The following is an 18,016-nucleotide window of genomic DNA, read 5'->3' as shown; positions in this document are numbered from 1 at the left end:
TGGTTTTGACGGCTACCGCCGAACTCTAAATCTAGGCCTTAGTGTGCTCTCAAGGGCGCCCCCTATTATTCTTCTGTACCTATTACTATTCCTTTTATTTTATTTTCCTTTCCTCACAAAATTGTTGTGCACTGTCCTTATGTTCCTATTGACAACCCTCCACTGACAATAATAATAATACTTAGTAACTTATTATACTTTTGCTTTATAAACTCAAATAAAGATAATTGTTACCTCTATAAACAAGCTTGAAATCTTTCTGGAGAGGTTCATGAAGAGATGAGTGTTGGATCCTGACTGAGTAGGTCTGATTTTCATTCTCCTCTGTGGGTGTTACTGAGACAGAACTATTCACTGAGTAGGTTCCATCAGAATTTCTTTGAGGTGGGTAATGAGTAACATCTTCCAGGACCTCTTTGTCTCTGAGCCATTTAATGTCAATGCTGATGGGATAGAAGCCAGTGATTGTGCAGTTGATAAAACTCTCCACATTCTTAGTAACAATGTTATTTGTGATTGTGATTAATGGAGGAGCTGTAAGAAATAATAATGCAGAAATTAATTATTTTTTAACCCATAAATTCACTCTGCAGGCCCTTAATATACTCAGTACTGATTAAGCAAATACAAACTATCATAATATAAAGATATATAATAAAAAAGTAATTACCTGTTAAAAAAAAGTTGAAAAAAAAATATATAAGTAAAAAATATTAATTTCATTTTAAAACAATTTCCTAATCAAATTACGGTAGCTAATATTTAAAAATAACAATAGAGGTTAAATACATACACTTGCAGGGTCGTGAGTTAAAAATAAAATGCTCGAACAAAACGTATGTTATTGTTGCACTACCATATTACATTAAAGGGCCATTATAGTAAAAATAATTTATATATATATATATATATATATATATATATAGTAAAAAAACAATGTATGTCTCTTTTTCCTTGCAGTGCTTAGTCAGGTCCGAAGGGGTTAACTAGACACAGTCATGGGGGGGCACTTTGTCTGAATGGGAGCTATAAACTATAATTTGTTCTGAGTGTATGTCTGTTCTTTGTAAATCTAGTAATCTTTTTCAATCCTTGTCCAAATTCTTGCATTCAAACCTGTATCATTAAACACCTAAGTTCCTTAGGCCTAGATTTAGAGTTTGGCGTTAGCCGTGAAAACCAGCGTTAGAGGCTACTAACGCTGGTTTTTACCGCCCTCAGGTATTTGGAGTCACTGAAAAAGGGTCTAACGCTCACTTTTCAGCCGCGACTTTTCCATACCGCAGATCCCCTTACGTAAATTACGTATCCTATCTTTTCAATGGGATCTTTCTAACTCCGATATTTAGAGTCGTGGCTGAAGTGAGCGTTAGAATTCTAACGACAAAACTCCAGCCGCAGAAAAAAAACAGGAGTTAAGAGCTTTTTGGGCTAACACCGGTTCATAAAGCTCTTAACTACTGTGCCCTAAAGTACACTAACACCCATAAACTACCTATGTACCCCTAAACTGAGGTCCCCCCACATCGCCGCCACTCGATTAAATTTTTTTAACCCCTAATCTGCCGACCACCACCTACGTTATACTTATGTACCCCTAATCTGCTGCCCCTAACACCGCCGACCCCTATATTATATTTATTAACCCCTAACCTGCCCCCCACAACGTCGCCGCCAGATACCTACAATAATTAACCCCTAATCTGCCGACCGCAAAGCGCCGCCACCTACATTATAGCGGCGCTTTGCAAAAATGTGGTATGTGGGTGGTGGGTTGTAATGTTGGGGGGGGGGTATTGTATGTTTTTTTTTACAGGCAAAAGAGGTGAAATTCTTGGGGCATGCCCCGCAAAGGGCCCTGTTCAGGGCTGGTAAGGTAAAAGAGCTTTTAATTTAGTAATTTAGAATAGGGTAGGGCCTTTTTTTATTTTGGGGGTCTTTGTTATTTTGTTAGGGGGCTTAGAGTAGGTGTAATTAGTTTAAAATTGTTGTAATATTTTTCTTATGTTTGTAAATATTTTTTTATTTTTTGTAACTTAGTTCTTTTTTATTTTTTGTACTTTAGTTAGTTTATTTCATTGTAGTTATTTGTAGGAATTGTATTTAATTAATTTATTGATAGTGTAGTGTTAGGTTTAATTGTAGGTAATTGTAGGTATTTTATTTAATTAATTTAATGATAGTATAGTGTTAGGTTTAATTGTAACTTAGGTTAGGATTTATTTTACAGGTAATTTTGTAATTATTTTAACTAGGTAACTATTAAATAGTTCTTAACTATTTAATAGCTATTGTACCTGGTTAAAATAATTACAAAGTTGCCTGTAAAATAAATATTAATCCTAAAATAGCTACAATGTAATTATATATTTATTTTACAGGTAAGTATTTAGCTTTAAATAGGAATAATTTATTTAATAAGAGTTCATTTATTTCGTTAGATTTAAATTATATTTAACTTAGGGGGGTGTTAGTGTTAGGGTTAGACTTAGCTTTAGGGGTTAATACATTTATTAGAATAGCGGTGAGCTCCGGTCGGCAGATTAGGGGTTAATAATTGAAGTTAGGTGTCAGCGATGTTAGGGAGGGCAGATTAGGGGTTAATACTATTTATTATAGGGTTAGTGAGGCGGATTTGGGGTTAATACATTTATTATAGTAGCGGTGCGGTCCGCTCGGCAGATTAGGGGTTAATAAGTGTAGGCAGGTGGAAGCGACGTTGTGGGGGGCAGATTAGGGGTTAATACATATAATATAGGGGTCGGCGGTGTTAGGGGCAGCAGATTAGGGGTACATAAGGATAATGTAAGTAGCGGCGGTTTACGGAGCAGCAGATTAGGGGTTAATAATAATATGCAGGGGTCAGCGATAGTGGGGGCGGCAGATTAGGGGTTAATAAGTGTAAGGATAGGGGTGTTTAGACTCGGGGTACATGTTAGAGTGTTAGGTGCAGACGTAGGAAGTGTTTCCCCATAGGAAACAATGGGGCTGCGTTAGGAGCTGAACGCGGCTTTTTTGCAGGTGTTAGGTTTTTTTTCAGCTCAAACAGCCCCATTGTTTCCTATGGGGGAATCGTGCACGAGCACGTTTTTGAGGCTGGCCGCGTCCGTAAGCAACTCTGGTATCGAGAGTTGCAGATGCGTTAAAAATGCTCTACGCTCCTTTTTTGGAGCCTAACGCAGCCATTCTGTGAACTCTCAATACCAGAGTTATTTTTATGGTGCGGCCAGAAAAAAGCCGGCATTAGCTACGCGGGTCAATACCGACAAAACTCTAAATCTAGCCGTTAGTATCCTGATAAGCCAAATATATCTGTGAGAATATGTGTGTGAATATATGAATGTATGTATACCATAAATTAAGAAAGTTAGCAAATAGAATGACACTAGGATTGTCTCAGAAAGAAGACATTAACTGATCTGTCTCTAGGGTTGACCTTTGCCCTTTTTGATATATGGTCAGACACAGCAACACCTACTACTCTTATGAATAGAACTTAGTGACTTAATTTTTGAAGAACTTTAATTTACTTATGTTGTAACCAAATTTGGTAAAAACCCTTGCATTTTGTTAGCTAGCCAATCATGAACTGTATTTGCTAGTGATGCACCGAAATGGAAATTCTGGACCGAAACCGAATCCGAAAATCCGGGATGCACTTGGCCGAAAACCGAAACTGATACCGAAAATGTATTTTTTCAAATTATTTTTTTTAGTTTTTTTTTTTTGCATAATTAGAGCCAATAAAAAAAGCCCACACTTTTATTGAAAGTAACACACTAAAATTGGACAAAAATATCTTAAAACAATAATATGCTACACAATAATTTTACCAAGAAAAAAAAAAAAAAAAACAGGCAAAAAATAATGCAATTTTCGGCAAAAATGTTTCTGTGACCAAAATTTTGGTGCATCCCTACTTAAAACAATTATAAATATCAATATACTGTATTATTCTTCATTTAGTTCTATGTAACAGAATCATATTTAACAGGTTTTTTTTTTACCAATTATCCAAATAAAGTATAGTCCTAGAAAACTCATTATATGCAGAACAGTAAGTCAAGTAATAAACTTAAACAGCAGCTCTAGGCTAGCATCAAATTTGAAACATGCTACACAATAATTTTACCGAAAATAACAGGCAAAAAAAATGAAAAACGAAATAGCCAAAAATGCTATTTTCGTCCGAAACTTTCTGCGGCCGAAATTTCGGTGCATCCCTAGTATTTGCTTAGATATGGAGATCAGGAATGCCCTGCCTCCTGCGTATAACTACCTGGGTTGGGGACTGACCCCTCCACAGAAAACCTTGTATGTTTTTTTCTCTCCTTACTGCAGTGTGTCTTTAATAAACTAACCTTCTTTAACCTGTCGTGGTCTGAATAGTTATGCAGTCCAGGGTGAATATCACTAACATATATATGGCAGAAAAATGTAACTATCTACAAAGAGATAAGTGCTTTACCAGGCACAGACAGCTCAGTAGCTTGTTCTATGACTAGTTACCACCCAAGAGCAGCCTCTTTTAGCCCAGTTAAGCTTTTCACAAAGGAAAACTTGCCTCAAGTATATCAGTCTGACCATAATTCAAATACAGACAAACACAAACTGGAGAATAAGTACATAAATAAATAAAACTTATATATTTCAGCCTATTAATCAAATGCTTATTACACACATTTTCCACACCAACACACATTCCTTCTCATTCAAACCCCCAATCAACTCAAGACCTTCTTTCTTCTCCAACATTTTCAACACCATTCTATTTCCACACCAGATCTCCCTACTAACATTCTTCATATCATATTTTTTAATCCAACATTCCCCCCTTACATAATACCACGGAACAGCAAAACATACTGGTTTCTGTCTATCAATCTCAAACAAATCATATTGTCTATAAACATTTCCACAAGCATACTTTACCATACAACCAGCCATGCTATCCTTACCACTCAGAACCACACACCTACTAACATATTTCACAGCCAAGAATCTCTTCACATTGTGAAAACCCTTACCACCAACATTTTTACTCTTAACAACATCTTTTTTCAAACGCTCCATATCAGAACTCTAGAAAAAAGAAAACAAAACTCTCAAAATTCTCCTAAAAATCCTCTCAGGAGGAGGAGAAACTAAAGCTAAATATAACATAATAGGGATCAAAACCAATTTAATAACTAACATTTTTCCTTCAAAGATAAAGTCCTTAAAGACCAAAATTGAAGTTTTTTACTCACTTTATCAAAAACATTCTCCCTACATTCCAAGCCTTTCAAATCAACCTCAATTGCACCATCAGTGACAGGCCATCCACAAAAATAGATCTCCCTATCATTATCAAAAACTTTAACTTGACACTTATTTCAATTAACTCTGAAACCACTAGCCATACAAAAACATTCAACCAAAGTTTTCACCTTCCTCAAACCAACCTGAGTCTAACTTACCACACTCACATCATCCATATACCCAATCACTTTCAAACACCTTCCATTACTGCCAGGAACACTCACACCTCTAACTAATTTATCCCTCCTCAAGACTTGATAAAGGTCCACTGAGGACCGAAACGCTTAGACCCATTGGTAAGCACTTTTTCATAGGTTTTATTGTTTTTAGGATGTGTTACGCTATGTTTTAAACTTTGGTTAAAGGAAGACACTAGGACATTGAATGAGCAGCTGATCGCCGTTAGGAACCACCTGGGAACTTCCATCATCAGGATCCAAGGTTTTTTTTTTTCATGTGCCTTTTTTGAATTTTTCACTTATTTGGATTACAAAGGAATTTTCTGTTCTTCACTAACATTTGTTGGACATCATTTTGCAATTTGATTTTTGCATTGTTTTTGTCTTCATCTCATCATTCACTATTCCACTAATTGTGACATTTCATTGCATTCTCCTATATCATTTTTCATTTTTTATATATATTTTTCACTCTTTTTTGTTTTTTGTTTTTTTTGCACTGCAGTGCCACCAGTACACTTGAGTTTTGTATATCACAATTCTTTAATACGCATTGTTTTAATCATTGTTTTAAATTTTTTTGCATTGTTTGGTAATTCACATTGCACATCACACTCATTCCCACACAATTTATTTATTTTTAACATCATCATTATTCATCATGGATCCATGACTGTTAGCTGTTTTCACTGTGCCGCTGCTTTATTGACCTTTTACTGATCTTTATTGATTTTCACTGCTAGCTGTCATTGTTAGTCTTTTATTTATTTTTATTGTAGACTTGTATTTTATTCGTATAACAGGGAATATTTGCTATCATCCACCAGCTCAGATAACCATAATTAATTGTTATCAGCTTTTAGGTATGAATTTGTATACCCATTGTTTTTATTAAATCTGATTTAGTATACTTCTTTGTAGTGTGTATATCTATCTCTTGGCCCTTTTTTTGGCGCTGTACTCACAATCCTTTACGCTCAATCACACATACAAATACCACAGGAGACAAAGGACAACCTTAACGTACTCTAGATTTAACACACAATTCCTCAGTCAAAGAAAACATTAACCTGAACCTGACTCACAATATCACAATACAAACATTTAAACCATCCAATAATCTTACCAGAAAAACCTAAATGTTCTAAAACATGAAATATAAAATCATGCACTACCCTATCATACACTTTTTAAAAATCCACAATAGCAACAGCAACAGACCTCATCCTCTCCCTCACATACCACAGTACATCACGTAGTAACAACAAACTTTCAGAAATCTGACGCCCAGGAGCAGCACACACTTGCTCTTCACCCACAAACTTACCAATCACTCCACATATTCTATTTGCCAACACCTTTGCAATAACCTTATAGTCAACATTCAACAACGTAATCAACCTCCAATTCCTCAAATCTCTCTTGTCACCCTTTTTAAATAACAAAACAATCAAACCTTTCTTTATTGAAACAGGAAAAGCATTAATCCTCAAAACAAACTTAAAAACATCTAACATATCCACCCCAATCAAATTCCAAAAACAAGTATAAAATTCAACAGGCAAACCATCACAACCCGGAACCTTTCAATTCTTAAAACTCCTTGCAACCTCTGCAATCTTATCCAAACTTACATCCCTTTCTAACAAATCATTATCATATTTTACAGACTTAACCTTAATATCTTCCAACAACTCCTTTCCCAATAAAACATCTCTTGTCTTTTCTTTATACAGCTCACTATAAAACTCATGAACTTCATGCAAAACACCACCCGTACCATTAATTTCACACACATACTAACAAAACTAGTCTTACCTTCAAAAGCTTTCTTAAAAAAGTATTTACTACAATGCATACATTTTTTAATTAATTATCTTTCTTGCTTCAGCAATGTATCATGCACATCAATACCACAATTTCTCAATTGATACAAATACAACAACCTCAGACACCATTTTATCATACAACTCACTTTCCATTCTATCTTTCTCACAGCCTTTCTTAATAAAAAAAAACTCTTTATTTACACCTTCAACCATTCCAACCACATAAGCACATTACTAAAATCACACTTTCTTTCACGCTTCCTTTCGTAATCCAAACAAAATGATGCTTAATCTTCTCATCTTCTAACAAACTCACATTCATTTTCCAAAAACCCTTACCATATTTAATCTTCAAATCACAATTCACCTTACACATCAAAAAGGCATGATCTGTAAAAGGCATCCACTTTAAAGAAAAATCAACAACACCTATAAATTTAGAAAAAACACATCTCACCACTATTACTAAAGAAAGTAAAACCATCCCCAGAAAATGAAATAGACCCAAAGGCATCCTTCAAACCAAAAGATTTAAGTAGATCAACTAAAAAAATCCCTCTGCTATCCACCCTGTAATTACTCCCACCCTCTCTGTCCCCAGTTTTAATAAGACATTTAAAGTCCCCAACCAAAAGAGTAGGATCCCGACCTGGCAGAAAATAAATTATTATACAAACATTCTACCCTATTTGGGGAAGCATATACAATTAACAAATGAAAAACAGTCCCACAAAAACTAAAACAAACCAAAAGAACCTGACCCGAGACAATATGAACTACATTAACAATAGAAAAACAAAACCCCTTAAACAAAACTCCCACCCCCATTCCTATCAGAACAACAAGACCATACTTTAGGACCATATTCACAGTCAGCACATTTAGGATGTTCAGAGAGACCACATTCCTGCAAACAAAAAATGTTAGCAGAACATACAGATAAAAACATAAAAATTGCAGCTCTCCTCGTTATAGTTTTCATACACCTAACATTAAGAGAAGAAATGGTCAGAAACAACACAAAAATAAATTAAAGAAAAACAAAAAAGAATAAACATCAGGACTTCTTCTTTCCTTTCTTTTTCTTAGCACTTGCAGGAGATCCTTTCAATTTACCTCTTCGACGTTCTGACCTCCTAGGCTCCCCCTTACCAGCCTCATAACCAGTAACTTCAGCAAGTTGTTTCCTATCTCCTTTATCTAGATTACCATCAGAAGAGGCATCAGAAAAGTCATCAATACTGGCTTGAGTCAGAGGGAACATCTTTAGTAGAGACAGAAGTAAACTCAGAAATTAAAGAGTCAGCATCACTTGCGGTATCAGGATCTACACTCTTAACTACTGGAAGATCCAAATCAGGACTCTCCCATCCATCAGAATCTGCACCTTTTCTTCTGCTTGGAGGTAGATTTCTTTCCTGCAGTGTCCATATCCTCCTTAGAACAAGAGGACAAAACAGCAGACCAATCAATATTCTCCCCTTCACCAAGAAAAAAATCAGGAGCAAGATCATCAGATAACTCAGTGAAGGAAAAATCCTCTGTCCCAGGAATAGCAATGGTATCCTCCGTAGAGGTGAGCAACAGGGCTTCCAGAACATTAGAAGCAGATAACACATTAGATTGGGCGTCCTCCACCTTATTAGCCTCTGAAACCACCATAGGAGCATCAGACACCTCTCTGACAGGGGCCCTAACTGCAGACTTCATACACAGAAGAGGTAATATAGACTTCAATGCTTCATCAGAGACCTCTTCCTCCTTCATAGATGGCTCAACCGCAACAGAATACTTTTTTTTGCAATATCAGCATAGGAAGTCTTCACTCCATCAAGCCCCTGTGACATCATCAAAGGACACATGCACAGATGGCATGAAGAACCACACAGGTTACAGGTCCGGCATTTACTACAGTAATCCTCCTCACTGCAATTTCAACATCTGGCACCGGGACAATTCTCAGAAATATGACCAAACAGGTTGCAACTATGGCAAAAAAGAGGCATGTAATCATAGTATAGAAAACCTCTATTTCCATCAATGGCAAAAGTCTGTGGAGGGTGTTTCTTTCCACAATACCTAATTTATCTGGCACAAACCGCACCCAGAACCTACGTTTTCCATTGAAAGTTCCAAACTGATTCTTCAGCTTGTTACCTCCTTGAACATCATTAAAGTAGCGACAAAGAAACAAATGAATTTCCACATCAGTGACCCACGGATTGTACATATGCACTGTCATCAGGATTCTTCTCTCCCTCTGCACACAGGCAACAAATCTTATGCCAGCCAACTTTGGAGAAGCAGTGATATCAATAGTTTGTTGATAGCAGGTTTGCAAATGATGCTCATCAATGAAAGCCACATCAACAATCCCTCTTGAAGAGAAAGACTGGACACAGTACAAACGTGCCCTTGGCATCTTCAAAAGACCCTCCAAAATAATGTTCCTGGTAGAGCGCTTCTCTCTTTGCATGTATATATATATATATATATATATATATATATATAAAAGAAAGTTAATGATCTGGACGTAGTACTTTAAATGTAGAAAAAGGGGTCAGACAGTAAGTGGTGGTGCAGTGGGGTGCGGTAGCTCGGTAACTCTAAAACAGGAAGGCTGAAATACATTGAGAAACAGAACAAAAAACTGGACACAGGAACACTCACGGACTAATATAGGGGACCTCTAATTGCTTTCACCTTGAATTCAGTGCCGCCAACGCCACGCTATCAGGGAGGGAAGCCACCGGTTCTCCACTCATAATCCGTCCCAGTTCCCTGCATTCGAGTAAATACAGCACTCAAGGTGCTCGTCTGAACAGGTGCTTGTCTGAATCTACAGCAGCCTCAGGACATCAATCCTCCAGCATCAATGCACCACCTGACACAAGTGAACTAGTTGAAAACGATCCAAACAAAGAAATGTGCCAGGCTAGTGGGGGAAAGAGATTCATGAACTTGAAAAAAATTGATGCGCCTGCAAAGCTTTTAAAAAGTCCAAAACTTTAATCAGTCAAATTAAAATAGTAACAGCAAACATCAGAGGCAGAAGCCTAACATGTTTTGGCCTGGGGCCTTACTCATAGATATACACGTGAAAGTAATACCGCTAAAATTTAAAAGCAAAAAATGATGTTCATTGGCTGAAACCTAATCACTTAGGTTAATTGTGCATTCATAACAGCAATGTTAATTACATTAACTAAAGAACCATCTCTTTCTATAAACATTGAATTAAGCTCTATCTATATTAATATAAAAATATAAAAATACGATAATCAATCCTTATCACATATAATGATACAGAGTCACGGAAAAACATATGAGCAAAACAGAACAAAGCAAAACAGAACGATATGTTGAAAATAATATTAGCAGAAATAAATAATAATAAATAACAATAAATAATAAATTATTAATATTTATTACCCCAAAATACATGCATTATGATAACTAATACATATTTTTTCTATGCCTCTAGAATATGAATAATTGGGATGCAAAGTAAATGCAAATGCAAAGGGGTCAAACCTAAATGCTTCTATGCATGCACAGACACCTTAAACAAACGAGATAATTCAGGGAAAGAGACCACAAAGGAACAAAAAACAAAAGAACAAGTGTAGTTCAGATGCACAGAAAATATTCTCATCCGTTGGTCACAACAATTCCCTGATGAATCTCATATTCTAACATGATATACGCATAAGAGTGTAGAACCCTGTATTATATATAAGAACATATGTATACATGTGGGAAATCTCACTAAGTGAAATAAATAGCCATATTAAAGACATAAATATCATTCTGTGATCATATCAGATCAAAATTTGAGTTATCATTCCCAAAAAATTAAAACATCCTAGAGAGAGTTGTAGCCCTTGCGGATACGTGACTCTAGTGTAAATATCCAGTAAGCTTCCCTCTTGAAGAGGATTTTGTTAATATCACCTCCTCGTTTAGGTGTTACAACTCGTTCTATGACCATCCAACTGAAGGTTAAGTTAGAACTATTATGTTCATTGATAAAGTGTTTGGCCATTTCAGAACAAGGATCAGACCTTTTTATGTCTGACAAATACTGCCTTATCCTTTCTCTGACTTCTCTTGATGTACAGCCTACGTAGTGTTTATTTGTACAAGTACACCATATTAAGTATATCACATTTTTGGTCCTACAATTGACACATGATGCCACTCTGTAGTTCTTCCCTGTAGAGAATGATTGAAAGGAGTCACCTCTCTGGATAAAAGTGCATGGTATACATGCACTGTATCCACATGTATAAGTACCCCTAGAGTCCATCCATGAACTGGTTGCTCTAAGAGTAGGTAAAACACTTGGTGAAATTTAATTACCAATTGTAACCATTCTTCTGTAGGTGAATCTACAATCTTGCTGTATGGTTTCTACCAGACCATCATCCGCCAATAGCATAGGTAAGTTTTTGCAAATGATTTTGCAAACTTCATCATAATCAGATGAATATTGAGTGAAAAATGTCACAGGTTCCCCACTTAACTGTCTGCGATTGGTGGTTTTGGTCTTAGGTTTGTCCAACAGCAAGGTGTGTCTATGTAAAGAATTAACTTCCAGCTTTGCTCTTTGTATGACATTATCCTTATATCCCCTCTGCCTTAACCTCTCTGCAAGGTCATCGCTATGGGTAGCAAAGTCAATGTCATCAGAACAGTTTCTTCTCGCTCTGATGAACTGCCTTTTAGCAATCGAATAGGGAACTTTTCTGGTGTGATAACTCTTGCCATGTAGTAAGGTATTCCCTGCTATGGGTTTTCTATAGATGGTGGACTCTACACTATGACTCTCAATGTTAGACTTTAGTTGTAAATCTAAAAAGGTTACAGATTTTTTGTTGGTCTCATAGGTGAACCTTAATCCCCACTCGTTCTCGTTAAGGAAATGTACACAATGATCAATAGTGGGTGCCTCTCCCATCCACACCAAAATAAGGTCATCAATATAGCGATGATAACTTTTGATATACTGTGCACACGGGTTACTATCACCATAACTCCCATCAACCCATTATAAGGTTAGCATATGACGGGGCAAATTGTGCTGCCCTGGCAGTCCCTTGGAGTTGTAGATAAAAACTGTCTTCAAATTTAAAGTAATTGTGTGTTAGTAAAAATTGTAACACTTCAAGTATTTATTGGGTGAAGTATCCACTGTAGTTTGTACTAGTTTCCAAAAAATATTTTATTGCCTGCATACCCATGGTGTGGGGGATAGAAGAGTACAAGGATACCACATCAATCATCAACCAGTGATAGTGTTCCTCCCAAACAAAGCTATTAAAAATCTGTAAGATATTCTTGGTGTCATGTAAATAACTATGTAACGTAAGGACCAAAGGCTGCAAAATACTATCTAACTATTCAGATAATGGCTCGCATAATGAGCCTATTCCAGACACAATGGGTCTGCCCTTCACATCATATACACTTTTATGGACTTTGGGTAAGACGTGAAAACTATTCAGAAAAGGGAAATTAAACTAAAATGGGACAAATGGACCCTTGAGAGATATGTTAGATTTAAGATAGTGCCAAGAGGCTTACGAATTTAGAAGTTTCCGACATTTACAACTGATGACAATAATTTTGTTAACAGATGGAACAATTCACTTTCAGATTGTTCCTTCAAACTTATGTCACTTATAATAGAATATAAAGACAGCCAACTTTTGCCAGTCAGAGATCAGATTATCAGATTACAAATGGAATAAGACCTCAATGTCCTTTAGAACAATTACAGGGAGTTTGAGACTATATTAAAGAAAAGCATATCACAACTCAAAAAAGAGCTTATACAGTCCAAACATGACACATTTATTCAAGATCAGACTGACTATAACAGGGAAAAGGTGTATGTATGGCAACGACAGAATAGAAACAGATCACGTGATCGTAGACGAAGACACAATTTTCAAAGAGACCATAGACAAAGTGATGACACCTGGAGTGGTAATGACTCAGGTGAAAATTCACATTCTGAACATGACAATACTGACATTGAACAGGCTAGAACTCAAGGGGCTATACCCAAATCTATTATAAAACCCCTAAAAGAAAACACTCAAAAGGTGGTTACTTTTGGAAGTGGCAAAAGTAAAACAACCAGTCAATTGACTAATAAATATCAGCAGGTAGCCACTGGACAGAGCAATACAATAAATAATCAAGATTAATCTTTACTTTTAGAAGAGGTTTTTCCTATTCCCCCAGTGATCCCTCAAGAAAGAGGGAGAGGGAGAATAAAAAGAGGAGGACCAAATATGAGATCACAACAACAACGCTACACACTCAGGAAAGGCAGAGGTCAGAACAAGTACCAACCACAATAGGTGAAACTAATATTGTAGGCCACACTTTGGAGCCTGACTCGAAGATCAGCTATGACCCTAAGAGTAATATAATCAACTTAACTGATTATCAGTTGAGTAGGTCAGAAAAGAAAGTACTGAATTATGGTTTAGGTTTTTTTCCTACTAGCATGTTTAACCAGTTTCATAAATTCAAGAGATATTTGAGATATCTTCTTGATGATGGACTAAGTGAAGGTCACATTGACCAACAGACTTTTGGTTTTCTATATGTTGATAATCCAGTTACTCCCATTTTTCACGTCTTACCCAAAGTCCATAAAAGTGTATATGATGTGAAGGGCAGACCCATTGTGTCTGGAATAGGCTCATTATGCGAGCCATTATCTGAATGGTTAGATAGTATTTTGCAGCCTTTGGTCCTTACATTACATAGTTATTTACGTGACACCAAGCATGTCTTACAGATTTTTAATAGCTTTTTTTGGGAGCAACACTATCACTGGTTGACGATTGACATGGTGTCCTTGTACTCTTCTATCCCCCACACCATGGGTATGCAAACAATAAAACATTTTTTGGAAACTAGTACAAACTACAGTGGATACTTGAAGTGTTACAATTTTTACTAACACACAATTACTTTAAATTTGAAGACAGTTTTTATCTACAACTCCAAGGGACTGTCATGGGGGCACAATTTGCCCTGTCATATGCTAACCTTACAATGGGTTGGTGGGAGTTATCTCAAATTTATGGTGATAGTAACCCGTGTGCACAGTATATCAAAAGTTATCATCGCTATATTGATGATCTTATTTTGGGGTGGATGGGAGAGGCACCCACTATAGATCATTGTGTACATTTCCGTAATGAGAATGAGTGGGGATTAAGGTTCACCTCTGAAACCAACAAAAAATCTGTAAACTTTTAGATTTACAACTAAAGTCTAACATTGAGAGTCATAGCGTAGAGTCCACCATCTATAGAAAACCTATACCTTACTACATGGCAAGAGTAATCACCCCAGAAAAGTTTGATTGCTAAAGGGCAGTTCATCAGAGCGAGAAGAAACTGTTCTGATGACATTGACTTTGCTACCCATAGCGATGACCTTGCAAAGAGGTTAAAGCAGAGGGGATATAAGGATAATGTCATACAAAGTCCAACACTGAAATTTAATTCTTTACATAGACACACCTTGCTGTTGGACAAACCTAAGTCCAAAACCACCAATCGCAGACAGTTAATTGGGGAACCTGTGACATCATTCGCAAAAACTTACCTATGCAATTGGCGGATGATGGTCTGGTAGAAACCATACAGCAAGGTTATAGATTGTCCTACAGAAGAGGGGTAACAATTCAAATTTCACCAAGTGTGTTACCTACTCTTAGAGCAACCAGTTCATGGTTCGACTCTAGGGGTATGTATAAATGTGGATACAGTGCATGTATACCATGCACTTTTATCCAGAGAGGTGACTCCTTTCAATCGTTCTCTACAGGGAAAAACTACAGAGTGACATCATGTGTCAATTGTAGGACCAAAAATGTGATATACTTAATATGGTGTACTTGTACAAAAAGACACTTCGTAGGCTGTACATCAAGAGAAGTCAGAGAAAGGATAAGGCAGCATTTGTCAGACATAAAAAGGTCTGATCCTTGTTCTGAAATGGCCAAACACTTTATAAATGAACATAATAGTTCTAACATAACCTTCAGGTGTATGGTCATAGAGCGAGTTGTAGCACCTAAACGAGGAGGTGATATTAACAAAATCCTCTTCAAGAGGGAAGCTTACTGGATATTTACACTAGAGTCACGTATACCCAAGGGCTACAACTCTCTCTATGATGTTATCAATTTTTGGAAATGATTAATCAAATTTTGATCTGATATGATCACAGAATGATATTGTTGTGTTTAATATGGCTATTTATTTCACTTAGTGAGATTTCCCACATGTATTCATATTTTCTTATCTATAATACAGGGTTCTACACTCTTATGCATATACCATGTTACAATATGAGATTCATCAGGGAATTGTTGTGACCAACGGATGAGAATATTATCTCTGCATTTGAACTATACTTGCTCTTTTGATTTTTTGTTCCTTTGTGGTCTCTTACTCTGAATTATCTCATTTGTTTAAGGTGTCTGTCCATGCTTAGAAGCATTTATGTTTGAACCCCTTTGCATTTACTTTGCATCCCAGTTATTCATATTCTAGAGGCATAGAACAAATATGTATTAGTTATCATAATGCATGTATTTTGTAGTAATACATATTAATAATGTATTGTTTATTGTTATTTATTATTAATTATGGCTGCTAATATTATTTTCAACATATCGTTCTGTTTTGCTTTGTTCTGTTTTGCTCATATGTTTTTCCGTGACTCTGTATCATTATATGTGATAAGGATTGATTATCGTATTTTTATATTTTTATATTAATATAGATAGAGCTTAATTCAATGTTTATAGAAAGAGATGGTTCTTTAGTTAATGTAATTAACATTGCTGTTATGAAGGCACAATTAACCTAAGTGATTAGGTTTCAGCCAATGAACATCATTTTTTGCTTTTAAATTTTAGCAGTATTACTTTCACGTGTATATCTATGAGTAAGGCCCCAGGCCGAAACATGTTAGGCTTCTGCCTCTGATGTGTGCTGTTACTATTTTAATTTGACAGATTAAAGTTTTGGACTTTTTAGAAGCTGTGCAGGCGCATCAATTTTTTTCAAGTTTGTATATATATATAAATAGAACATATTCTTTGATGTAAAGAACATTGGAATGTGAAAAAATTATATTTTCATGTTGGGTTTGCGCACTTGAGAAAATGCGATCAGATCTGCACGTGAGTGGGGTGTTAGTTTTTACCACTTTTCTTGCTCCATTGACTCCTATGAGGGAATAAGTTAACAGAATCTCTATATTTGCTATATATAACTTCAGCTTTTTGCACGTGTCAGGTTAGCACATAAGTGAAAAACTTTTTACTTTTAATATGAGCGCTACCCCAAAAAGCTTACTTCTAGCAGAGATAACACGGGAGAGAGAGAGAAAAATAGCGCTCCACTTGTAATTTAGCACATTGTTCCCTTGTAGCCTGCTGTTGCACTTTTTAACTTCCATGTAATGATTATAATACTTAGTAACATATATTTTTGCTTTATAAACTCAAATAAAGATAATTGTTACCTCCATAGACAAGCTGGAAATCTTTCTGCAGAGGTTCATGAAGAGATGAGTGTTGGACCCAGACTGAGTAGGTCTGATTTTCATTCTCCTCTGTGGGTGTTACTGAGACAGAACTTTTCATTGAGTAGGTTCCATCAGAATGTCTTTGAGGTGGGTAATGAGTAACATCTTCCAGGACCTCTTTGTGTCTGAGCCATTTAATCTCAATGCTGATGGGATAGAAGCCGGTGATTGTGCTGTTGATAAAACTCTCCACATTCTTAGTAACAATGTTATTTGTGATTGTGATTAATGGAGCAGCTGTAACAAATAATAACACAGAAATTAATTATTTTTTAACCCATAAATAGCAGCCCCTTCCTATACTCAGTACTGATTGGTAGGGCTTTATTAAGCAAATAAAAACTATTATAATATAAAGACAAAAAAAGTAATTCATTGTTAAAAAATATAGTTGGTTGACAATAAAAATGATGGGCCAGATTACAAGTGGGGCGCTAATTGTGCTAGAAGTAAGCTATTATTAGATGGTGTTATTATGAGTGTAACTGTATTTCAATGGGTTTTGTGATACTTTTTTGTTATGCAAAACAGTTAACCAGAGATCTGAAGTCACAGTAATGATTCTAGCGTAAATCTGGATTACGCTCAAGAAATGCGTTTACTTTCAATTTATAATATCATTCGGCTAGATTACGAGTTCTGCGTTAGCCTCAAAAATCAGCTTTGAGAGGTCCCAACGCTGCTTTTTAACGCCCGCTGGTATTACGAGTTTGACAGGTACAGGTGTACCGCTCACTTTTCTTCCGCGACTTGAGGCTACCGCAAATCCCCTTACGTCAATTGTGTATCCTATCTTTTTAATGGGATTTGCCTAACGCCAGTATTACAAGTCTTGGAAGAAGTGAGCGTTAGACCCTCTCCTGTCAAGACTTCTAACGCATTTAAAAGTCAGTAGTTAAGGGTTTTATGGGCTAACGCCGGAACATAAAACTCTTAACTAAAGTGCTAAAAAGTACACTAACACCCATAAACTACCTATGAACCCCTAAACCAAGGCCCCCCCACATCGCAAACACTTAAATTAATTTTTTTAACCCCTAATCTGCTGACCGGACATCACCGCCACTTTAATAAATG

At 36.2% G+C, this 18,016-nt stretch overlaps 1 gene segment (V, D, J or C); it reads right to left on the bottom strand.

Annotated features, from left to right (window-relative positions):
- Positions 1–18,016, bottom strand: part of LOC128642500 (Ig heavy chain C region-like) — a 211,315-nt gene that overhangs the window by 172,567 nt on the left and 20,732 nt on the right. Inside the window, 2 exon segments of the C gene segment in view lie at positions 235–534; positions 16,877–17,176. Of these exon segments, the coding sequence occupies positions 235–534; positions 16,877–17,176 (600 nt within the window).

Source organism: Bombina bombina, chromosome 11, assembly GCF_027579735.1.
Source record: "Bombina bombina isolate aBomBom1 chromosome 11, aBomBom1.pri, whole genome shotgun sequence".
NCBI classification, from domain to species: Eukaryota; Metazoa; Chordata; class Amphibia; order Anura; family Bombinatoridae; genus Bombina; species Bombina bombina.
This window is presented reverse-complemented; position numbering and strand designations above follow the sequence as displayed.